Source organism: Euwallacea similis, chromosome 7, assembly GCF_039881205.1.
Source record: "Euwallacea similis isolate ESF13 chromosome 7, ESF131.1, whole genome shotgun sequence".
NCBI lineage: Eukaryota > Metazoa > Arthropoda > Insecta > Coleoptera > Curculionidae > Euwallacea > Euwallacea similis.
The window spans coordinates 4,777,028-4,802,900 of NC_089615.1; the positions used below are offsets into that span (position 1 = coordinate 4,777,028).

The 25,873-nt window shown below is 35.3% G+C and overlaps 2 protein-coding genes across 3 annotated transcripts in view; one reads left to right on the top strand and one right to left on the bottom strand.

Moving 5' to 3' along the window:
- Window positions 1-6,102, bottom strand: part of Nos (Nitric oxide synthase) — a 78,229-nt gene extending 72,127 nt beyond the window's left edge. For both annotated transcript variants that reach the window (XM_066392002.1, XM_066392004.1), the window contains exon 1: window positions 5,965-6,102. The gene's annotated coding sequence lies outside the window, so the exon portion shown is untranslated. The remainder of the gene's footprint in view (window positions 1-5,964) is intronic.
- Window positions 6,103-20,532: 14,430 nt separating this feature from the next.
- LOC136410091 (uncharacterized) lies at window positions 20,533-23,091 on the top strand. The gene is made up of 5 exons (XM_066392059.1): window positions 20,533-20,851; window positions 21,994-22,075; window positions 22,481-22,555; window positions 22,641-22,755; window positions 22,813-23,091. The coding sequence occupies exons 1-5, from the start codon at window positions 20,650-20,652 to the stop codon at window positions 22,966-22,968; spliced, it is 630 nt and encodes a 209-aa protein (XP_066248156.1). The 5' UTR covers window positions 20,533-20,649; the 3' UTR covers window positions 22,969-23,091.
- Window positions 23,092-25,873: the final 2,782 nt, after the last annotated feature.

Genomic DNA, 25,873 nt, shown 5'->3' on the forward strand with positions numbered 1-25,873 from the left:
AGAGTATCTTCCTGTTTCTGCACTTCATAAGGAAAACTGGACATTTCCTAAATTAACCTCAGCCCGACAAATATTTTTTTAAACTCAAGATCTATTACCAATTAACTCGATATCGAAGAGGGGAGAGCTTAAATTAGATCCAAATTTTTAATTAATGACTCGGGGAGTTGTGCCAAACCCACGAATTGCATTCATTACGTCATTCCATTTTGTGGTAAATGGGTGCCCCAAGTTGGGTTGAAATTAGAAAAATTTTGAGCTGACCTAGTTGAATAAAACCCTGTTCGATCAGCAAAATTTAATTTTTCAGAGACAATTTGAAAACTATCTGTGGGAAAAGGTTAGGAGAGTTCCTGCCTGGAAAATTACCATTTTGAGTGTATTTTTTCCGCTTACAGAATAAGCAAAAATTTTTCGCAAATCATGAGCCTCTATTTGAATTTAGAGTATTTGGAAATTTGACTTGATCATACCGTAGTATTAGGTCCCATTTCCGATCAAAAACTCATAAGCCTTGACACTCGTACCCTCTAATAAGTAAACTTTGTTCGGCTGTCAATAACAAACGCCGAAGGCTTTTATGTTGAAGCAGGGGGAAAGTTTATTAAATTAAACATTTCTAGGCAAGCAAAATGCTTTGTGTTCGAACCTCCTATTCAGGCCTCGCGAACTCAAGAAACTTTTCCCTGTTTACCTTAACGTAGTCGATATTAGGCCTGGGTTTATGTTAATTAACCATTAAGATCGTTTGTACACAATGATAGACAATTCTTATAATTTATCAGAATATAGCAATTATGTTTAGCATTTCAGGTTCGACTATTCCTATTTAGACATATTCCGTCAGGGAAGTTCGAAGGTAAACCCCTCTCCTTATAACCAAAAATAAATTACCCTTTCCTATTATTGTATTGTAGTCGATGGTGAACACAATGGATCTTTGCTTCTGACGTCCTCCTTTATTAGATTTTGTTGAACCCCTTTTATTACATCTTCTAAAATCAGCTCACTGATTAATTTTAATTCACAATCGCCATCAAAATTCATATAACATTCAGCAGCGATTCGCTTTTTGCTGTAGTCTTCAATTTCTTGAACGTATTTTCTGCTCTGGATACTCGAGGGGGAAAAATCTCAACCATCATACCAGGCACAAATTCCAAGCATCATATTCTGAAGAAAAGCAGCTGCACGTCCAATAATTCCCCATTTCTTGGATTGAATTTATTGCCTGCATGCAGGCATTCCTTGGGCGATTATTGCCATATTTAAGTTGCAGGAAGTGTTACAGATCGAATTGCTGTGGTACGTAAATTTAAACTGCAATTATACATTATGATGTCCCGGGTGGAGATGCGACCCACCGAGAAATAGGCGAAATCCTTTGTGTTCAATACCAGAAATAGTCCCTGGAATATTTCTTAATAGCGATTTTCGCTGCACGAGGGTTTTATGTAAATTTACATTCAAAAGTTCTCCTGCCAAATTGTCGCGCTGCTTAAGCCCTGGAAACGTGGGGAACTAAGCGGAAAAACAAACAGAAAATTGACGTTAAATTTTTTTATGGAATTATATATTTTCCGCTTTGTAATGCGAAAAGGAATAGTAGAAAGCGGCGCATTTTGTTCTATAACACATTCTAAAACTATTAATTAAAAAGATCACATGTATCAATACCGTTTAATGAGACTTAAAACACAAATCGAGAATCCCTCACCAAATATCGCTGGACGCAGTACCTGGCAAAGTACTTGCAGTAAGGAGAGTTCCCCCGACGGTAATTCACAAGCAGCAGGCATAAAAGAAGATAAAAGGAACGAAATGGGCGAAGAACAATTAGGAAATTTCTTAAGAAAAGTCTAGATTTCGTTCTTTCATTGATATACAGTTGTGGACAAAAATATGAAATCCTTTTAAGGAAAATGCTTTTTTGTTGATCGTTCATGTTTTTGTCCTTGAAACTTATGGATAAGGTAAGGTAAATGTTGAGTTTATCATACGATATTTGCCTTAGGAACATTGTTTTCAAAAGTGTTATTTTTAGCACCAATTTTTTTGCTGGATAAAAGTGTGAAATACTACGTAGTTTTGTTATCTGTGGGAGTATTATCAATTATTCAGCTTGATTGTATGGTGAATTTTATACGTGCTATGACAAAGAAAAAGTATTTTTCTGGGGATTCTCGAAATGCAATAGTTGAAATGTCCCGTCGTAGTTACAACAAAAAAAAAATCCAAAAACTTTGAAAATTAATCAAGGGGCTGTCTCCAAAATCCTTAACAAATTTAAGGGTTTCGCAGATGTAAAAAATTGTTTAAAATCTGAACGTCCAAGAAAAACAAACGTTACTACAGATCGACAAATCAAAAAAATATCAACTGGCGATCCTCGAAAGCCATCTAGGGTTATTCAGAAGGAAATTTGTAACAATACCAACATTGCTATAAGCGATCGAACTGTAAGACGTCGGTTGTGTGAAATGAGTTTGGTAGGAAGGATTGCAGTGAAGAAACCATTTATTTCTAAAAACAATAAGAAGGCAAAAATAAAATTTTCTCAAGAACATTTGTTTTGGTCTCTGTACTGTAGAAATTGTGAGAAAAGAAAATATTTAATTAAATTTGAACACCCCGTATATCTGAAAACTTTGGAACATATGAATCCAATTCGCTACCCTTAGATTTCTTCGTGTTCCAAAAATCTGTGGTTAGCGGATGGGCCTCGTTTTGCAAAACATCCTGTGTAGTTTAAAAACTAGCATTGGTTCGTAAGGTACAATAGCTTAAAATGGGATTTAAAACGCCTACGAAAGGAGGATTAATTGCATCCAAACTTTCTCAAACCATTTCGCATGCTTCAGAACTTTAATTCACATTTTTACCTTGAATCGGAATACTTCAAATTACCGCAAGTCTGCCAGTTTCATTATTACTTTCCCATTTTTATTGACATTGCAGAATTATTAGGTTTCACTGTAAAACTAGATATTTTCGGTGAAAAACAATATCCTTCATCGATGTGGCTGCAAATATAGCTTCTTTCTGAGAAAATTAATCCGTTTATGAAGTGATAATTATTAAAATTATAGAAGTTTCTAGTGCGAAAATCCCGCTCTAAAACTCAAACTAACATAAAGCACGTAAATTAGATACCCAAGCTGAAAGCTGGCAAGGAGTCCATAAACGAAATGGAGTATTTAAAGCGGGTAAATTGCTAAAGTTGCAATTTTAGGGCAGCGTGTCTTCGTTCAAAAGCACCCTTTTCCCCCACCTTTGTTCGCGAAATTGGTCAGAACATATTTAGAAAAACCTAAGCTGACAAAACCCAAAACCCTCATTTTGTAGATTAAAAAACCCAAATTACCTACCGGAGTATGCAATTTCCAACCAGCTGAGCTTAAATAATTAAAGGCAAACCCTAATTTGGCACTGAGTCTACTCTCGGTGGCCAAGGAGATTAGGCACGAGTCTCCATTATTCTCTAACTTCCAGCTAAAAGTCAACGCGAATATTCTTAAATCAACCAAATTTATATGCTTTGCACAAACTAATCTGTGTGGTATTTTAACATGCACTCGGGCAATTAGAGGGAAATGGAAAAGTCTTTCCTGATATTTATGGGTCAGTTTCCAAATCGGAAACTAAAAATTATGGTAATTGGTGTAGATATTTGATGTATTTTAAAGGCAAGTGGTGAAGTGGACTCAACTAAAAGAAACTTAAAGAGGAGCAAAGAGGAAAAGGAACCGCACAGAGGAGCAATAGCACTCAAAACAGTCAAGAATTCCTATTTTGTTTAACTCTAAAGATAAAAAGCAGAAAGGCCTGACAATATGTATTTAATAAATAACCCAGTACGTCAGTCTTTCCTCCATAGTGTCTCATCTTTATGTTCTTTACTAGACCTTTCCGCCAATTTCGTGAGATACCTCCCTTCCTTCATTGTTTCCCTCTTTCGCAACCTCCTCCAGTTTCCATGTTTCATGTGCAGGATGTTGAAGCTTGCAACTTCCCTAAAAATCCTGAAAATTAAGGACTCAACTCCCTAAAAATAGGATCCGTAGATGAAACCAGTCTCAAAAATACCGTGCGTCCCAAGTTGGTTCTGCATGCATGAGGATTTCGGTTACCGCAGGAGGGACAGAGCCGATTCATAGAGAAAGTTTTAGAGAATTTCATCAAAAACTTATACCTGGTTTCAAACTTCAGGTTTTATCGTTTCTCTGAAAAATTTAAACCGAAACAGTGTATTTTTAATGTGGTAGTTTCTAAATCAACCCGAAAGATCTTTTGAAGATAAGACCTAATTATTATACTCGTAAAAGAATAGATACAAGAAGATGACTAATGAAGAATAATTCTATCGGCATTTATTTCCATTCCGCTATGGTTACGTATAATTTTTGAAAATCAAATAACTGCCTTTCAAAATCATCTACGCCACTATCTCGTGTTAGGTTTTATAACTTTTTAACTTAAATTTCTTCTATGACTTTTGAGGTTGAGTACGGGATTTGGGGATAAACAGGGGCGTACTGAAGACAATGCAGCAAGGTAAATTTTACAAAAAGGGAAATTAGAAATTTAGGATTAAAAAAAAAATCTTCGTAAACTACCCCACTATCTAGCATGGGAATTTAAGTTCCAAGAGTTTCTCAATGATCCTTTAAATTAATGATAATTAATTATGAACTTAGTTCCGGAATAAACAGGGGCGTATTTTAAGTGAGAGCCAAGAGGTTATTTCTACAGGAAGAATAAAATTAGGGTTTTAGAAAGTTAGAAGGTACCAATCTTTGTAAACCAGCTGCACCACTATGTTCCATAGTATTTTGTTTGCCCGAAATTTCTCAATTATCCTTAAAATTTAATTTTTTTCATTATAACTGAATTATTCCCAAATACATAGAAACGCACTTAAAGCAAATCTGACGAGATAGATTTTACAGAAGGAAATATAATTTTGAAAAGATTCTAACAAACTTTGTGAAACATCTATGAAAATTTTGGAAAATAATAATTCTTTTTGAAAATTATCTACAACACTGCGTTATGTGGAATTTTATTACCTGAAATGTCTTTAATAATTCTCGAAACTGAGAACTCAATTCAGAAATAAATAATAAAGATTGACCTTCTTGAGGTGAATCTTTAAAATCGAATTCTACAAGAAAAATAACAATTTTGGAATTCTAGTTTTCGAAAACTAGGAAAGGTCATCGCCTACCATACGTATTATAATCAGAGATTTCATCAAATATTGTGAATTTTGAAATTCACTCTATAACCTTAGAAATAAAGAGCTCATTCGAAGCAAGTTCTATAAAAAAAAATTAAAATTAACGTGGGAATGTAGACGTATAAATTTTCTCCATTTATTTTACGAAAAATGGAAGGAAACAATTTCAACACGAACTCTTCTATTGTTTTTTCTTTACTCATAACAAATCATAGTTAGAAGACATCTCACCCAGGCCAATATTTTCAGGGTCTAATGGACACAAAGGAAGGGATGGTAACACGTGAAAGAATACAAGTGGTCAAAGTAATTTTTTAAAAATGAATTCTAAAATGTTTCCTTTTTTTTTCAAATTAACCTAGAGCAGCCTCAAAAAAATAATCAAAATTTAGTTTCGCATTAAATCAAATAATACCTTTAAATGGATACCATGTGTGGAGAATAATAAAACATTTGAGAGCCCATATGATATTTGCTCAATTTGTGAGTTATCCGAAATATTTTAATGTCAAATGGAAAACACCAAATTTTCAGCTATAATTGTATTGGATACCAGCAGTTGGTTACCAATTCCAGCTATTTGGTAAAACTTCTGAAGTAACCATTGAAGAATAGAAGCCAAAGTCAATCATTAAGTTGAAAAATTATTTTTTTAATATTAATTTATAATAATTTTCAACCACGACAAACTTCCTAATTTCTAAATGAAAAACTCCATTACTAACCTGTGAAATCTATTACCCCACAAATCTTATTGTGACACCTTCTCAAAACTACAGTTTAAAGTTTTAACAACTTTACCAAAATATCTAAGTCTTCGCAGAGTCAATCATCAGTAATCATCATAACCATTAATACCGAACTAAATGCAATATCAGTGTTTCGCGTGCAAAGTTGCGGTGTTAACTACCAAACTCCGCCGAAGAAGAGAACTTCCAGAGGCTGCAGCAACTTGGTGAATCTGCGCTCCGAAGAAGGAGCGTCACATCGCCGCCGTCGACCGCATCGTGCGTACGAGTTTTTGGAATTTGCCGCCCCCCCAGTGCCGCCAAACCTGTTGACAACGTTCATTCAGAGAGCGGTCGCTGGTCGGCGGCGAAAGAATGTCGAATGCCTGCCGGAGGCGGAAATGTATCCGAGGAAGGTGAAAGGGGGATGTTAATGGAAAGTCGAACTTGAAACCGAGTTGTTTTTGAATAAATACAGGGTTTGTCGGAGATAAGGGGCTGAAATGCCTTGTGCAGGGTGGTTTTGTCGGTTGTTTCATGCAAGGGGCTACTTTGTTGGAAATTCGCTGTGCGGGTCTTTTTTGTGTTATTGTAGACCTATGTAGATCTTTTTTGGCACAGAGACAACGACGAAAGAGCTACCAAGCATGTTGTAACTTATTTGTTAATAACACCGTCAATCAATTCTTTCTTTTATTTTTTGGGAACAAGGCTCCACAAGAAATAGTGTGCAATTCCGGCGCTTCAACAACACCTGCTGGTGCGTGAGGCATTACTCCCAAAAAATAAAAGAAAGACTGCTTAGAACGTATTTCTCGTGAATCAAGCAAAGTCTTGTCTACTGCAATAAAAAACCTAAGATTCACGTAATTAAAAAATGTACAGGGTATTTGTGGATTTCGGGATGAGTCACAACACTCCCATTAATTTTTTTTTTTTATGGGGCGTATAAAAAAATATGTCCACGCCCCTTTTCTGCGCTCACCCTGTAGCGTCGGAAACCATTTTGAAGTGTTGTTCTCATAAATATCTAAAAATTTTGCGTGAGAAATTCGAATCTTAAAAGAACCATCCAGTACATTCATCTATCAGAAACTCCAACCGAGGGTAAAATTATTAATGCTGCTTGCTATAGCTCAAATCCGATGTTTACACATATAATTTAAGCCCACCTTAAATATTCCAATAAATCAGTAGAATATGAGTCTGTCGACTTGCGAAAATTCTCATCCTTTGAGTGCTATTCACTTTGCCGCTCTTCCAATTAATAATTTTAATAACTCTTTGATAGTGGTGAGAGGGCCAGATCGGCTTCCACAACTAACCAATACTACGTTGCTTTCGCAAATACACAGATTTTTTTCGAGAAAATACGCAAAGGCGTATATTTCCAGAAAGTTGCACCCCTGGGATTTTAATTCTGAAGCGACTGGGTTAAAAATTCCTTCATGGGTTTGCAACACCCCTGCAAGGACATTCATTAGGGATAGACACGCGTTAAGGGAAACATTTCGAGCTCGGTATTTCCTCAAGGAATTTTGCATTTGTATACATTAAATAATGAAACTTCGACGAAATAATTTAAGACAGCCAACTCGTCTCCAAAATGAACAACGCCCTGCCCTAATCTAATAGGACTTGACACAATTAGTATTGTTCAAGGTAAAATGGCATTGTTCCTAAATAGTCCAAAATGTGAAAGTGCTCTTCAGCTGGCATTTCCCTGACATGCTCATCTCGTTTTCGTCTTTCAAATGTGTCTCTGCGGATGTGGCAGTGAAATATTACGTAATACTCGCACGTGCAAATCTATTCTCTAACTGTGCTGTTGTAGCATGTTTATTATCAAAAGAAATATAATAATCCACGACAAAGTTTTCTACCTCGAATGTAAGTGCTTTTGAAAGCTACATACGATTCTATGGCTGTGTCAAGAATTTGATTTTTTTCTGTAAAAGGATATGAGGCATATCTTAAAGAACCGTGGCTCAATTCATTATCACTATAGACAATAGTGGGACGTCATTATACTCGTGGAAAACTGATTAAAACCAAATGACTTAAAGTCTGTGTTTCTTAATTTAGAGCATCTTCTCATCGCTTATAACATCTTAAAAAGTACCTCCATGTCATTATGATATGGACATTCTGTTGCGGCTCACTTTCCCGTTCGTGCTCGTAGATCTAACATAATTGATTTAGTTCTTATGAAAAAGGTGTTATGATAGCATGGAAGCATTTTCTAAAACTCTCAAGTAATTTACGACTCAGTCTCGCATGTTTGTTCGACTTTCCTGCTACTCCATCAAATAAATTTATTTTTTCAATTTTTTATTTATTTTTACTAGCCACTTTTTCGAAGTTTTACATTATTTCATTCAATTTTGACATCGGGAATCACGTTTTATTCGATAGTTATTTAATTAGGACTTTACGCCTTAGCTTCTATGACGGAAACAATGATTCTATGATCAACGGACAATATACCGTGTAGCTCTAAATTGTCACTCCCCCCCCTTAACTTTTTAACGAATTTTTTTTTTTTTAATTTAAAAACACCATTAAATAGCACAAAAACATTGTCTTTTGGGATTTATTTCTTTTTTTAGATGTTGCTTAGATCTACGGTAGAGCAAAATGGCCGATATTTTTAAATTGGAATATAGGTCAAGTAACACCTCAAATTTAAGATCTTTCAAAACTACATTCAATGGTATAGTGCGATTCACAACAGAAAAATCATACAAAATGCAATACAAACTGAGTTAATTAGTAAACAATGAAAAAACTTGTTGGTTGATAAGAAATTCGTTTATGTTCGATTTTGTACTGACAAATAGTCTTTGGTTACAAAAATAAATAAATACAACCAAAGACTGTCTGTGAGCACAAAATCGAAAACAAATTCATTTTGTTATCAACAAACAAATTTTTTTATTGTTTATGTACTGTTTAACTGAGTTGCATTGCATTTTTTTCCAAATTTATAGCAGTTTTTCTCAAAAGCTAGTCAATAGATTTTCAATCGCAATATACTATTGAATGTAATACCTTTAATTTGAGGTGTCACTTGACCCATGTTTCAACTTTAAAAAATTGGTCACTTTACTCTACCAGTGACATAAGCGACATTTAAAAAAATAAATCAACATCAAAAGATAACATTTTTTTGTCCTGTTTAATGCTGCTTTTGAATTTTTTAAAAATTATTCTTTATTAAAAAGTTAACAGGAGGGAGGTAATTTAGAGCCGTACAATGTTTTTACACCTGGCCGCTCACGGCAACAAGCCGTAGTTACATTAATTAAGCGCAAGGTAAAAAATTACACCTGTTATTTAAAAATATATAATAATAATTTGTGCGTAAAACGCACAACGGATCAGAAGAAGGTTTACATCCTTGAATAAAGAAACATCCCCTGTTTCGTACGTATCGTTAGACCATCCTCCGTACAATTCCGACCTAAACCCCAACGATTTCTTTACCTTTCTAAAAATCAAAAACGGACTGCCTAGTCAAAGGTTGCAGTTGCCAGAAGAAGCAACCGACCCCTTCAAAAACTTCATTTTTACTGTACCAACAAATGAATGGGAGCACTGCTTTCAGAAATAGTCCCACCGCATACAAAAATGCATTGATCTTCATGAAGAATACTTTGAAAAATAGTAAAGTCTTTAAAAGCTATGTACTGTTTTATTCTAGCTCTACAATATATACCCGGACAAGGTTACCAATCGAAGAACATTTTTTATTTTCCATTTTACGAGAAAAATGTGTTCTTTATGAAAGTTTTTATTTGTTCCAAAACGGTTGAATCAATTTTCACCGTTTCAATTTTCCTCTTCATTACAGAAAAATATCGAAGAATAGGTCCATCCATCACTCACAAGTGTTAAAGGTGCGAACAGTACTTCCTTACACAAACTATCCACTATTGTCTCTGTACTAGAAACATTTTTTTTGACGCTTCGCATATACACATGTGCAAAAGTTTGCAATATCAATTTTTTTCAGTGATTTAATAGTATTTATCGATTTATTTTTTTATTTACATAAACAAGGGGCAAACAATAAGCAAAATAAAAGTTTAAACTAAATAAACAATTTGTAAAAAATTTATTTATTACATACGAACAATTTTACATTACTTTAAATTAAATTTATTTCAAGAAGAAAATGTCAATTTATAAAAAAATAATAGTCTGTATTACTTCCACGGAGCTACATGCATGCCTGCGAACGATTTAGTGTGCTGTCAATCAAATGGTCAATATGTTCTTATAGGATTTTTCCCCATTCGTCACGTGCAGTGTCTTAAGGTTTCCATAGGGTAAGAGGTGGATTATTCCTTCTCCTAATGCGACTTTTTAATATATTTCAGACATGTTCTATGCAGTTCATATCGGGAGAATCGACAGGCCATGGTAATCTTTGTATACCTTCCTCTTCAAGATAATTTTGTACTGCAGTTGTTCGATAAGGATCATTCATAAACAGAAACTCTTCACCTACTGTTTCTCGAAATAAACGCACAATTGAATGTAAAATCTTTTCGATGTAAACAATACCGCAGATCTTTCGATCCAGGACCACTAAAAGAGTACTTGTTCCTTTCATAATTCCATCTCAAAACATAACACTTCCCACCTCAAAAGGGACACGAGGCCGACATATTTCCAGTCGGGATTGTCTTCCTGGAACCTTTCCAAACCAGCGTCCTTCTTGAATCAAAAACCAGTTGAAATTTACATTTTTTAAAATACGAGGGATATACGTATAGTAATTCTCAACGTTTCAAACTTTAGAGCATGTGTTTATTTTCAAGATATCCTCCTAGTTATAACATAATATCTGACTAGACAAATTTCTAGCAATAATCCTGACATTTCATAAATCCCTGTTAGTCATGTCTGTGGTTATTGACATGCCTGGCTAATTTCGTGCAATCAGCGTCATACTCAAATCAGTTCGCTAACTGTACCTAACACAATACTGACACAAATCACCCTATTTAGGCCTACGAATGAACTTGTTAATGGAAATCATCCATTTCGATACGTATCTCTGGAAGTTTATGCAAAATGAAAACTTAGCGGTAGCGATACTGTTTAACACAGAACACGACTGTTTGCATCTTTAATAAAGCTAAACTGTGCTAAAACAAAGATCAAACTGCAAGGGCGGCATTTCTGCAGCTACTTGCATTGATTTGGCATTTTTTGCCGCCCTCAAAACCTTCGCTGGTTAACAGCAGCGTATCGCGAGATTACGAATCCAGTTGGCGATATTAACATTGCCCTCTCTCCCAAAACTGAAAAGGGTCATTAATTGTTTTTCGGACTAATTAGCATATCACCCTGTCATTTTGAGTGCCTGACCGAGAATAAAGCTGGGAGCTTTGAGTTAATTGCAGGTGTTCCTAAATAGCTAACTTAATAACATCACGTGCAAGGACAAGTTTTCAATTTATTAAGTGTTTTTGACCCTTCTTTGACCTCTTCAATTCGGGTTGTCTTGAGAGCCGGGCCCTTGCTTGTATAAAAACCACTGTCTGGCTAAATCGTTCGGTCCTACTGGATCATTACACCATTAGTATGCTTGTGAAAAGGGAATTGAGCTGATTCTGAGACACGCCTTCCCATTAACTGATATTGGGGTCCTGCTTAGCATTTCGAGTGGGATGGCTTTTAGTACAGATGGCATTGACTCTTCTTAACCTTGATTAACAGCATTAAGACTAGAACTTTAATTTTAGCCAACGAATTGTGGGTAGTCAGAAATATAGGATAATAAGTATAGCGTATCAATTTGAAAACGAACCACCCTCGATACTTCGGTCCTTATAGAAAATATGTAAATATGCAAAAACACGTCGACTTTATTTTCAAGGGGGACATTCTTTAAGTTGCTTTTCTATTAAATTGCATGCACGTTCTAGCGGAGGCGGAAGCAATCGCTAAAATCTTAAATGGGAATGGGGGTTGAGTTATATCCCATTTGAAAGGTCTTTCAATTACCTTTCCAAATGTATCGTTTTTTTTTTTTGATAAAGAGGTTTTCAAAAAATCATGTCTAAACCGTAAACAAGCTTAGGTATCAACTGTATTGCAAAATAATTATTTATTAGCGTTTTAAGTGGTCAAAGTGCTGTTCATTATTTTCCAAACAGTAACAAAATCTGTTTTCAAACTCTACTTTAACATCCACAAAAACTTCTATTTGAATTTCTATACACATAGCTGTACTTTTTCTCTTCGATCCTCTCAAATCTTGAGACTGGGTTTTATAAACAACAAATTTAAGATGCCCTCAGTAAAAAAAAATCCAGAGGTGTTAAATCGGGCGATCACGATGGCCACTTCATTGACCCTATTCGACCAATCTATTTGCCAGTAAACTTATGGTGTAACGACTGTCTAACAGGAAGAAAATAATTTGGTGAAACTACATCTGATTAAAATAAAGAAAATCTTGTAAAACGCTATCACCAGCCCCTAGCTCGCGAAATAAAATTTGCAACAATAAATAATAATTTAACAAAAACCAAAAAATTTCATCGTTTTTTTTGTTAATCGAACAGTCATATTCTTACTGTTTTTTCTACAAGTAAAATATTGAAGTAAATATATTTACAAATGCAAATAAAGAAAGTAAAAAACCAAAATAATCATTTGTAGTTGAGTGGAATGTGAAAATAGAATTTATTACTATTTAGAAAATAATGGTCAGCATTTTGAACGTTTCAACACATTATAATATTTTCTATAAGGACGAAAACATCGAGGGTGGATCGTTTTCAAATTGACGCGCTGTATAATATTTTAAACCCGAGAATATCGAATAGAACACCCATAAATTGTAAAGACTGTCATGTCTAATTGGCGCTTTGTAATTAATAATACCCGAGGTTTTGCTGGAATAAATGTTGATATGGAGGCTTATCTTCACAGTCTTATTGGGAATTATCGAGCTTCAGGCATACGAAAAACTGTTGACGTTAAGTTAACTGTTCATGCAAATAGCAGAAAATTCCCATTCAAAAACGTGAAGTGCATGTGAAATTATCAAAAACCATACATTGTCCTCTTGGATGTATTTTTATCAATTTGATAAAACACTAAATGTGATTTCATCAAAACAAAGAGTGGCTGTATATTGGTTGCCTCAGACCTTCCTACTTTTATGACTCTGCCAGCTACACATATCTCACGTTGTCCCATTTCCCAGGTTGAACATTAACGATTTCCTCCTTCGCTTCATTTCAAGGTCTAAAGCTGATCGTAGTAGAGATGTTCTGTTTCTTTATAAACACTCAAATACCACCAAAGAATCGATTTGAATTCAATTTAAATAAAAACTTTCCACAAGTTTTAAGTAATTCGGTTCCATCAGAATGGGAATTTCGAAGATTTCGAGGCAATCTGGGCTGAGTGGGACAAGAATGTTCAGGAATTCTGATCCAGAAATTCCAAGAAATTTGGAATAAATCGCACCCACTTTAAGAGATTTAACAATTATGTTAAGCGATTGTGCGAATCATACGGACCTGAACACGAATTTTCGTGCATTATTAAAGTAATCTGATTCGGCCTAATGAGGGATTTTCAGGAAATTTCTAGCAACTCGAATATTTCTGATTAGAGTATCAAATATTTTAAAATTAAAACTGTAAACTTCTGGTGCTGACAAGGGATCACGTTTGTCCTTGGGCGGTCTCAAACTTTAGTGGATTCTCCCAGACTGGGTTTTAAAACGGTTTTGATATTGTGTGTTTCCATTAGGTATCCTGTCGACCCAATCTGCGACTCTGTGTATATACGATAGACAAATCCAATACCCTTTTTCTTCTTAAATTTCTTTTTATTTTTCTTGTGGATGAGCATCACGGGGACAAATTGCTCTATTGAATTCTTGCTATATCCGTTCAAACCAAAGACTCTTTCTAAGTGTTTAAGTTCCCCTTCCATCTCACAGGTGTCACAAATGTTTTTGACTGGTTTAGGTCGGGCTTTATGAGCTTAAAATCATTAAATAATTAACAACAAAATCTATGATATATTGCCGTTTCACGCTTGGTGCTACATCATCGCGTCGCCACGCCGAAATTAAAGCTTAAAATTTAAGACCTACTAAATACTCTGGCAGCCATTATGCATATGAGAAATATTTGCGAGGTATTGGGGTATTTCGGATTTATTACTAATGGAGTGTGTTCTAAAAAACAAATGCTATCGAGCGTGAAAAATGAGCTCGTCATGCACGCTCGACAGATTTGTTAAACTATAAGGGTTAATGAACCTTATCAGGTGTTTACAAACTGATGTAAAATGACCAATTATTATACGACCATGAACAATAATGTTATTTTAAAATATATCAGAATAATCCCATTCGACTCAACTCCTAGCCTGAACCTAGCTGAAAATCTCGGAAACGTCGTTTTTGCTGAAAAGAAGTGGGGCATTACTCGCTATAAAAAGCGGAATTATTAAATACTTATCAGCGCAAAGTCGAGATGGCCTGCTCAGATTTCAAATTATTCGAAATCGGCTATAAATCGAGTTTGCTCCGCGACTTAATGTCAATAAGTGGGTCTAAAATTTAAAACCGTGTAATGCGTGCAAATGGGCTCTTAACTCGGGACAAGCTTCCCATACACATCCCACTAATCGGATATCGATTAAACCTTAATGTTGCCTTTATAGCCTGCTGCAATCTTCTTCCAATACCGACATAATTATTTCTATCATCAATATCAAATAAGAGATGCGCCTTTTTGCCATAAAATAGTTATTAATTGCTTGAACGCGTCTGAATTATTCATATACAAAGGGGAATGTGGAATACGGCAAACGAAGTAATGGCCCTGCTAACATTTCCTCTCTATATATATCCTTGCACAATACACGTTGGACCATATGGGCGTACAATCCCAACAGCTTGCCGTAGCCTGTTTCGAATCTGGGATTTCAGGATGATGTGGGAGAAAGGCCTACGTATCGCAAATTGAAATTATAAACCTCGAAATTGTTCTTTATTTAGAAAAATCCGAGAACTATTTTGTTAAGGACCGAGTTAAAGACGCCAAATTATTAACTGAAGATAAACAGTCGGAGGGATTTCCAACTGGATTCTAAACGCAATAATCTACACCTCCCCTCCTAGTGGTAACTGGAATAATATGTACTTTTGTATATAGTGCAGTGGCAATTGCAGCTTATGCCTTGTATTACCTTCCAAATCCGTTGGATATATTTGGGGGCTATTAACTTTATTGGCTTTGTTTGTAATAGTCACTTGCGAGCTGACATCTGCGGTTTATTCTATTGCTCTAACAATGCGAAAATGTTGCAAACCACTTCTTCGTACGTAGCTAAAATGCCGATTCTCAGATTAAAACGCTTCCACTAAACCTCGCGAACAATCTAACAAACCCGAAAAAAATTCTTTGACCACTAATCCAATATCCAAGCAATTTTCCCGTCACTCTCAGTGTCTTTTGCAATAGACAAAAAGTAGATTTATTGACCAAGAATTAGCTTTTTAATGTCAATGTTAACGAGATGTGAAAACGAGATTGTCTTGTCTGCTTTCCGTTACGATTCATCGAATTTCCCATTAGTTTCTTCTGGCCTAGGAAGTCTTGGTTTTTGAGAGTGTTTACGAGTAATAGAATGTGCATTAGGATATAAACGTTGAACCATCCAGATACGCGGCCATAAAACCAACAAAAGCAGACGTTGTTATAATGAAAATATTACACTGTATGCCACAATAAGACTTTATGATAAGTAATATTTTATAACTATAAGAACTTTTCAAATTTTGTTCCTCACTGCATAGCTTTCAGACGTTAATAAATCCAAAGTGCAAATGTCCGGTGTTCCAGTGAAACCAGAACAATCTTTAAAATTGCAGTGAGACAAAACGATTAATGATGGGGGTCATTAATCGAAAAATCGGACACAACAATGAGCATTTTTCTCCGCACGCAGCGGGTCGCAAGTAGTGTTATGAGGACAAAAACAATTTAACCTTCATCCGAATTCACCACTGATGAATCACTCTTCTCCTCTTTAAAACGAGTCCACTGGCCCGCTTTAGGGGTTTTAATTCTTGTTTATGTCGGTAGGGAATTGGTTTTATGAATCACACGTTTATCTAAGTAATGATTATTGTCAGAAGGAAAAATAACTCTCATTTTTAAAACAGATTAAACTGTATAGTACATGAAAACCCAAAAGATAACGGAGTTCAGAACATGCAATTTCAATTCGTAGAGGCTGTCAAATGTGGGGTGGGAGAGCTACGGGGACGTAGTCAAGGAACATTCGCCGTGAAAGGAAAACTGCGAGCACGTAGAGAAGAAATATGGGAACGTAGTACAAAAACTGTGAGCGCGTAGGGAGGAAACTATGGGAACGGAAAGCGAAAACTACAGGCGAATAGCGAGGAAACTGTGGAAACGTAAAGCAAAAACTGCGGACGCGTAGTGAAGAAACTATGGGAACGTAAATCAAAAACTGCGGGCGCGTAACAAGGAAACTAGGGGAACGTAGAGCAAAAACTGCGGGTGCGCATAGTGGTCACCAAGCCGGTAGAGCCCTATGAAAGTGAAGTTAAAAATTGCAGATATCCGTGGGTTAAACCTGCAGGTTACCTGAAAATGGGTTAAGAAGGAAGCAGTGAAATGCCAGGGATGACCCGAGGGAGGAGTTTTAGTATGATCTAAAACCTAGAAAAAGGTGACAAAATCAAGTGACTCGGAAACTCAATATTTGTATAGGTTCAGTGTGTAAACCGATCGGCATCTGCATCGCAACAGAACTACGGACACGCAACAGGGGACTCTCAATTTCGTGGGAAGAAAACTATGGACCCGTGAGATTAAAACTACGAGCACAGAGCGGAAACTACGGTATGTGGAAAAAAAATTAATATCAGATAAAAATGGGTTACATCACGAGCAGAACCATGAGCAGTATAACCACTGCAAAGTGGTATAAAACTTTCGTCTTCAGTACTCCTTCACGAGTCACTAGTGCACATAGGACAATAAGGAGCTCGGAGAACCCTTTAAGATAACGAACATCTCAAGCCCGAAGAAACACACATTCTCGAATGCATTGAAATGCGGTTTATTAGATCTGATTACATATCTGAAATAAAGAATATTGATGTTTTCTTTCACTTCCTGCAAGTTGAATGTTTATGACCCAATTTCATGATAGCCACACATTGTGCAACTATTGGTTATAACACAATGCTCTCTCACACATATTATTTAGGGCCTATTTGGGGTCAGTGCTTAATGAAAATTGTCGAGTGCCACATATGTTAGGAAATAACAATTAATATTCAGCATAGGCCATGAGGACAGATTTACTCTTCAATTTCTATAGAACAACGGAAAAGGGTTCGGAGTTTGAAAATTTCCCAAGGCATTTTTACACGTTTTGTTTCAATCCCTCTTAAGGTTAATGACTTCATTAAAGGTTAAAGGAGCATCAAATCCTTATAAATATTATAATCCCGTCTTTTTTATGTGGACATTTTATACAAATTAATGCAAAATTGAAATTTTCTTCGTCCCATACTAAGAAGGTCGTTTAAGTGTCTTTTGAGCCAATTAGTGCACGTTCATTATTTATAAAGCGCCTCAAAAAAAAAAAAGAATTTCGAGTTGAACAATAATAAGCAGTAAGAGCACCACTTTTAAATTTTTAGACACGACTTTTATAATGAAAATGTTTGTCGCTCTTGTTCGTTCGTCTCTCAGGAAACAAATAGAAAAAAGTCCCTTAAACCGGATGAATGAATGTTGCCCATAAATCCTGAAGCAAAACTCCGAGAATATGAATTTTCGCCCAATGAGTCCATTTTCACAAGGCAACGTTTACGTAGAATACGAGAATCTCCGATTTCGAGAAGCGCATAGAATAGTTCATACCGTAGTTGGGAACTTAATAAGATAATTCAAAGTCTGCTAGAATATGGGTTTGAATAGGAAAGCTTCGCACAAGATGGAATTTAAAAGAGCAATGAAGTCTGAATGGTGATGACAATCTACTCCTGAGCTCCCACTTTGCAGAGGAGGGTCGCTTCAAGAACCAGTTTTCCTGCATGCCATGCTTATTTTAAAACGCATAAAATGAAAATAATTTAAAACTCTCGGGAGTGAACCTTTCGGAAAAAATGGATGTAGGAATTCGCCCCCATGTGAAATATTTCCTATTAAAACATTATACAAAAGTTCTGTTGTGAACATAGCAGTGACACCTAATCCCTTGTCCTTTTTCAGACCTGCTTTTAATCCGTTTTAGCTGTTTTTTGCACTAGAAAGTTCAATCAACTCTATTAAAAAAAAAGTCTCTTCTCAATGAAAACTTCGAATCGACTTTTATTCTCGAATTACAAATTCCCGTTCGGCCAAAGAGAACATTGAGTGGGTTTTTGCAGCAATATAAAAATCAAGCAAGATGCAGACACATAATGCACTGTTTGCCTCCTACATTCGAGGATATCAGAGTGCTTAAACTTTCTTTATTTGCTTTTCCTTTCGAGAACATAGTACGTTCAACATGGTTCGAATTCTTTGCAGTCGATACCACGTCAGGAAAGCTGATGCACAAATACTTATTAGAATCCTCTAAAAATACTTCGACCATTATAGAAAGAGAAGTAGAGGTTTTTGTGTTAACCAGCTGTATATATCATAGAAAAGTCATTTAAAAAATGTGATACTGGAACACTTGTGTCTCTCACAGAGTGTTTTCCGAATACCATGACGTTCTGGAGATAGCATTGAATGCGTTCCCTTTTATTGGATCTGCATATTAGAAAGAACGTCTCGTGAAATCTGCGAATTTGTTCAAAAAGTGTATTATACTGAGTGTTCCAAAATCCGCGAGCAGTAACTTAAAAACATAAAGGAACGCAGCGGTCTTGTCGATGTTCAAAAACGCCTCATAAGATCGTTGCGGTCTTTTCAACATATATCCTTGAAGGTGGTTTCCAGTTTATATTCTCAAAATCTGCAATTAGAGTTTTGACCGTTAGGGCATAGTGATCATTTAGGTGCAAATTCTTGGTCGAAATTAGAATTAACCATTCCTCATCAATAAATCGTCATAACAAGTCGGTATTCGAGTCTCCCAAAGTTAAAAAATGGATCTACCGTTGGTTGCACACAAGAAATGGTCTAGAATCAATTCGTTGATATTCACTGCTTGAAAGAGCATTGAAAAAGGTAATAAAAAATAATATCAAAAGCTTTAATCATAGGGCCTATAAAGGCGTGTATGGTTTCCCAATTCTGCCGATGTTTCGGTCTCTATAAGGCCATTATTTTGGAGCATAAAAAGTTCGAAAATAATTACCTTATTGACTAACTAAATGCCTCATTGACTACTGACTGATTAAAGCCTTGTTGGGTAGAATAAATGACGATGGATTTTTAAACTCGAAACTTCGGAAAACTTGTTTTCCACTTGTAGAACAAAAATTCCAGGTCCGTACTTAAAAAAATGTGAGTTAATAACAATATCTTGAACTAAACAAAATTCCACTCACAGCACTGAATAAATGATCAAAAAATAAAATGTCTTTCTGTTAAGTGTAACAGGGCTCAAACGTAGTGTAGTCGTGTGGCTTAAGGATCTGAGACTTAATGGGCATCTCGACGTTTAGAAGGGACGATAGCGGATAGGGGAAATAAAGGGGAAAAAAATAAAAACTAAATCTCCAATTTTTAGTTTTTTTTCAGCTATTTTCGGAAGTATTTGGAAAATTCAAATTTTGAAAACGGCATTTGGTCAAACGCAAAATTACGCAATTTTGCCCTCATTTATACTCCTTCGTATCTCCTCTAGTTTCCGAGATTCCACCGGTGGGGGTGCGAATTTAAAATGCCCTGCACATTAACTGATCGCGCTCACACTCTCAACAAGAACAAAATGTAGCATTTTATGTTGTCGTTGTCTCTGGAAAACATCAGACACTTTTTAATATTTCTTAAAGGCTGTTTATCGCTGCAAGGACTAAGGCTGAATGAAAAAAAAAAACCTCTGCCTTCTGATTTTGCCCGAAGCTCTAAATTTACCCAAATTCTTATATTTAAAACTACATAAATTGAAAAATATAAAGATTTTCACAATTTTTTTGTAAAAGTAGGCAGATTAAGTTATTTTCGCTGGCCTAAAGCCGAGGAATTGCAGTTTTATTTAGGTGCCATAATCATAATTGTAATAAAAATTACACTCGAGATATTTCGTCAGTTACTTTAAATAATGCACACCGGGTACCACTTTCATTTTCCACCAATGGTATACAGCCATTGGCAACGTGAAACCTAAAGAATTTCCTGCTTGTTTTTTACACTTGATGATCTCCTAATAACCCAAAGACAGATAATGTCGCCCAACACAGACATTACTCATTTATTATAATATTATAATTAAAAATGCTTTTTTAATACCACTGGCGCAGCGTGCCCCCATTTGCACTGTTAAAGCTATACAATAAAGCCAAACAAATGACGCAACATTGCCATCCTAGAACCACTGCCTGCGACGACTAAGTGGTACCCATTCAACCTCTGACCACATTCATATGGAATTCCACGGTTAAAATTCGAATTAGGTAGTTGTTCCTTTAGCTCTGGTCAATTTGGTGGTACCGTGATGATGCGGTCCAAGGAAAAAATTCCCAACAAAACTAACTATATGAAAGCGCTCAGTTTCAATCTTATCCAGACCGAGAGAACCAACTGTGAATTGGAGAATGAAAAAAACGTGGGAAGTATCGATGGGTCGTTTTATAGGAACTTTTCGTGGCAGATTATGGGGAAGAGAAAAGAGAGCAAGATGAGTCAGTCTGAGATTGGTGAGTAATTTATTTTTAAACGTTGTTAGGGAATTGAGTCCGCTAAGATTTTAATCAACAAATGCCTGGGATTGGTTGGATACTTGAAATCTCTGGTAATTGTTGTTGATTTCGTGAATAGTGAATAATTGTCTTTAAACAAAATTTGTTGAACTTTTTATGTGAAATTGAATTTCTGACATACCCATTTTGGTAAAGAGCGCTTTTAATGGTAGAGCGAGCGGAGAAGGTACAATTTGTTATGTTTTAAAGACAGTTTAATGGAGACATAAATGTGCAGTGGAGCAGTATCAACGTCCTGGAACTTATCTGGAAGTTTACTTAAATAGCTATATCGAGAAGGTATTTCCCATGGAATAGTCAATGACCTGCTTCATCATTCTATGGAACACCTCGTTGGTAAATTTATCATAACTGCCCTAAGGCCCTAATGTCCGCTTCAGTGTGATGCAAGATATTATTTTAAGAAGAGAAGGAGTGTAATTTAATATTAATTCCATAAAAGATATGAGTCTAAAAATAATCGTGAATAACACTTATTAGCAACAACCTATGTCAAACCATTCACATTAACACTCAACACCATTAAATTTTAGTATTGTTCTTATCAACTATTTAACATTGTGCTTATCTCGAATTTTACGTAGTGATATCAAGAAGATATTTTCCATGGAATGGAAGAAGTCAATCAATAATCCACTTAACTATTTCTATGGAACATCTCGTTGGTATCGTAACGGCCGTAGAGCCCTAATGTCCACGTCAGTGCAATGCAGCAAATTATTTTAACGAAAAAAGAAGTTTGATTAATGCTACGAGAGAGATCAATCTAAAAATACTCGTGAATAATGCTCATCAGCGGCAGTCTATCTCAAATCAAGAATTTCAGCGTTGTTATTAACAGCTATTTAACACTATGGTGGAGAAGTAATATTTTACCATTATATGGTCTTTCATACAGCTGTTAAATTGAATGAAAAAGTTCGGCTGGAAATCGAAAATTTACAAAATTGAGTGTAAAATTGTACGAAACTTGGTGCATTGATATGATTGACTCTCATCCTCGATCTTTTCATTTTGTCAGTTTTTATCTTCCACAGGTCTTAAATGTAACTTCAAGATTGCTTCAAATTTTTTTTCAGAAGATGTTCTTAAAATAAAAAATTATGAGCTGTCTGCTATGAGCCCCGACACAACAACAAATGGAAGACTACAAAACACCAGGTAAATTGTTTTTCCTTGTCAACTAAACTGACCAACACTGGACTTTAAGCTGCCCTACCTAAGGTCAAACTGTTCTCCATCACTCCATCTCTCGACACATTTTCAATTCGTTCAATGTGTTCTGTATAGCAATCTCTATCTCAAGAGTTTTCATCAATCACAAAAAAGGGAACAAAAATCATTATTTTTACAATTCTGTCCTGCTTTACAGGCAGTTTGATTTTGAAGCCGAGAGCAGAGAAATAATGGAAATTAAATCGCAAAGAAAATATCTTCCTGCAGTAGTCGATATTTCCCCTCAAACTAGGGGGGTTTATCTAACGACGTTCAGTAAAAATATACTAGTGTGGGTGCAGTTAGGGCATTACGTAAAACTGACCATAAAATTATTTATTGTTATTTCAGCAAAAACCACAGAGAAGAGGTCAACAAAATCGTGCTGCGGTCCAGAACCGACTACACAGGAAACTATCCCAAAAGGTCAATAGTTAGTTAAAGTGCAAGAAAGTACTTTTTTGATTATTTTTTAGGAAAGTTTGTAAACATCGCTTAACAATTATTTTAGGCACGTGTCGACGTGCTATTTAAAGCCAAAAGTGGTTCCGGTTTGGTACACGGAGTCTCTGATTCTAAACATCGGATCCACCAAGAGGTTCTACAACGAGAAAATTTGGTTTAAAGTAAGAGACCATAAAAACTATAAATACTTTTTATACCCAAATTATGCCTCTTTTCAGCATGTACATCAACCTTATTACTGGTCCGAAAGAATGACTACAGAGGTGAACTTCCCTCCAAATAAAACCCACATTTCGCAACTGGATATTCCTGTTCCAGCAATGGACGGGCATTATGTTTCCTTAGAACCGCAGCAAATAGCCGCAGGAGTTTAATTCTAATTGAATCTTCCATGAACAAACCAAATGTGTACTGAACGTTCTGAGTAATGGAGTAAAGTTGTTTTCCGTAAATGTTATTCTTTTTATATGATTTTGAGCCATAAAAGACTATAACCACTAAGCTCTATATTTAATTATAAATTTTTGGGTTCGTGCAGAGAATAAATAGCCGTCATTATAAAATATGTTACGGTTAAATATAATAAAATAAACAGTAAAAAATAAGTGATTCATTGGAGTTTTAATTCCAAATGGAAGTACAGAATTTCTACAATAAGGACTCTTTAATTCAACTCATAGCTGATGCATGCATGATCCTTTGCAATTTTTCAAATAAGTTAAGCAACAATTGAAACGTTTCAAGCGATTTTTACAGTCAAATCTAAAGAATTATTTCCCTAAAACGGATTTTTTTTTTAAGAAAAGAGAAACATATTGCTCAGGGAGGATTGCTTCCACAAGGTCCATAAAACTCCTGTGTAATTTTGCTGAAGCTATTTCGACTGATAATTCCCAGAAGACATCATCAAAGACAAAAAGTATCCAGGTAATTGTACGAATTTCCACATTTTGGGGCCGGAACATCAATCATTCAATGCGTTATGCAAGTTTTGATTTGTTTTTATCTTTTTGACGACACGGCACGCGGCGTTTAAAATTCAAAGAGTCGGTTAAACTAAAGCAAAATTGCGATTTTCAGCGGTATATTTTAATATTTTATAAATTTTAACTGCTTAAAAATATACCTAAGAAAAACGTAAAATTAATTATTTTCGCAGTGACTCCTCCTCAACTGTTGAATTGAAAACAGAAAGAAAACAAGATGACTTCGCTATAGCACCTTTTCAAAAGTTTAAAGTTTGAAATATGAACTTTTAACTAAAAATATGCTTTTAGCATTATTGAGTGCCCACGAGCTATATCTGCGTCACTCTGATTAACATACGCATATAGTTTCCCTCAAGTCATACGTAGGAAAATAAATTCTACATAGATATCTGACTATTAGCTAACTGCCAGTTTACATACCGAACATTTGCAGACATGTATAGCCTGTGACTTGGCGCCCTTTTCATAATAATCTGTTTGGTTTCTTGAACTTGTTAGAAATCCTCTACACAGGATGTCCCAAAAATAACTACAAGCGGTGGTGAGGGACTTCAATACAAACTTTTTGCTTTAATAAGCATGTGTCTGCAAAAGCGCCGTTAGGACCGTAGAGCAACGAAAATACTTTAAGTTATATCAAATAACTAAATAAATTCTTGATTTAGTTGCGCACCACTGTCTATCGTTGAACATTTTTTATTTCAATTACCTTTGTCATTCGGGAACCCAAACATTTCTTTATCGCAATTTGACTTTCCAAAGTTACGAATTTTCAGACCGTAGTAGGTATTATTTAGGCATTATGATTATTCAGGTGGCATAATAACATTCATTTTGTTGATTTTTCAATCAAAATTTGTATCGAAAATAGACGTCAATTTCTCATTTAAAGAACTCACCGACATGCACCGATAGATTGGAAGAGGGGTCCTGTAGCCTGGCTTGCGCGTTCTCCTGATCTTAACACTCTGGATTTTTTCCTTTGGGGTTATCTCAAATTTCTAGCCTAAGAAACGCCTATTTGCAGTGAGAAAGATCTCTTAACAAGAATAATGGCCGATTGCACACATCTAAAAACTATTCCCGAAATATTCCATAGGGTCCGCGAGTCAATGAACCGGCGATGTAATCTTTGTATTAAAGCAAATGGTGAACATTTTGTATCATTACTGTAAGCCATCGTTTATTTATCAATAAATCAACGTCTAACACGAACAAAATGTGATTATAATGACCAAAACCATATTGCCTTTTTTCTGTTCAAATGGCTCATTTGCGGGCATATGTTTATTTAAGAAAAAAGTTTGTATTGAGTTTGGAAACCCCTTAAAGTTTGTTGGTATATGTTGGAACACCTTGTTAAGCACTCAATGCGAAAAGGGGAACAAAACTGTTGCTCAAAGTGAATACTAAACTTAAGGGTTCAAAAAAGTTTAACAAAATTACAGTCTTTTTGTGAACCTTTAGAACTTCCTCTGCGCAATCCAACTACCCTCTTATGATAGCCCGAGAAGGAATCTGTATAAATTGTATTTGATCATAAAAATTACCTGTAACTTTTAATTTGTTGATTAGTTTATTATGTAAATCGATTTAAATACCAGTTGATCTACAATTTGTCATGTTGATCAAGTGACCTCGCCAATTACTAACTTAAAAGCAATAACATTGAATCAGCAACATTTAAGTATAATTAATGCACTTGAACCATCAATTCATTTCATTGAATTGCTATTATAACAATTTACTATTTTCGTATGATAGTAGGAGGAAGCTAGACGAAGTGGATTTTGTCGTAAAAATCGGTGGAAACGTTCCAATTCTAAATCCAACTTACATTAATTGAATTAGACACCAATCGATCCACAATTTATGATGTAATTAAGGTAAATAATTTCTCTGAAGTTAGTTAAAAATATTTAAAAAAAATAAAATAGTGACTACATAAAGTGCAGTGAAGAGCGAGTACATATAAGGTAACTTATTTGTTATTGCTGCCAACAACTGTTATTTCAAATTTGTAGGAATTGCGCTAAAAAATATTTAAAAATTTCAAGTAAGGGAAGGTAACACCTTCTTCCAAGGTCTTAAGCGTTGATTAAATAGAAAATGGCCTAAAAAATCATTTTAAAATCCCTCATAAAAAAAACTCAGATATGCAATAAAGGTGGTACATAAATTACATCCATAGGAATGAACAACCTTTTTTTCACAAGGCAAAATGTCTCTTTTTGATCGTAGCTCTTCTGCTTTACGTCGCATCATATTTTTAACAACATTTTATCCACAA

Bases quoted from the DNA above. Each gene is read 5' to 3' on its own strand.
- LOC136410091 (XM_066392059.1), top strand. From the start codon at position 20,650: ATGATGCGGTCCAAGGAAAAAATTCCCAACAAAACTAACTATATGAAA. The intron at 22,076-22,480 runs GTAAATTGTTTT...TTGTTATTTCAG, and splicing joins GGAAGACTACAAAACACCAG to CAAAAACCACAGAGAAGAGG. The intron at 22,556-22,640 runs GTCAATAGTTAG...CAATTATTTTAG, and splicing joins ACAGGAAACTATCCCAAAAG to GCACGTGTCGACGTGCTATT.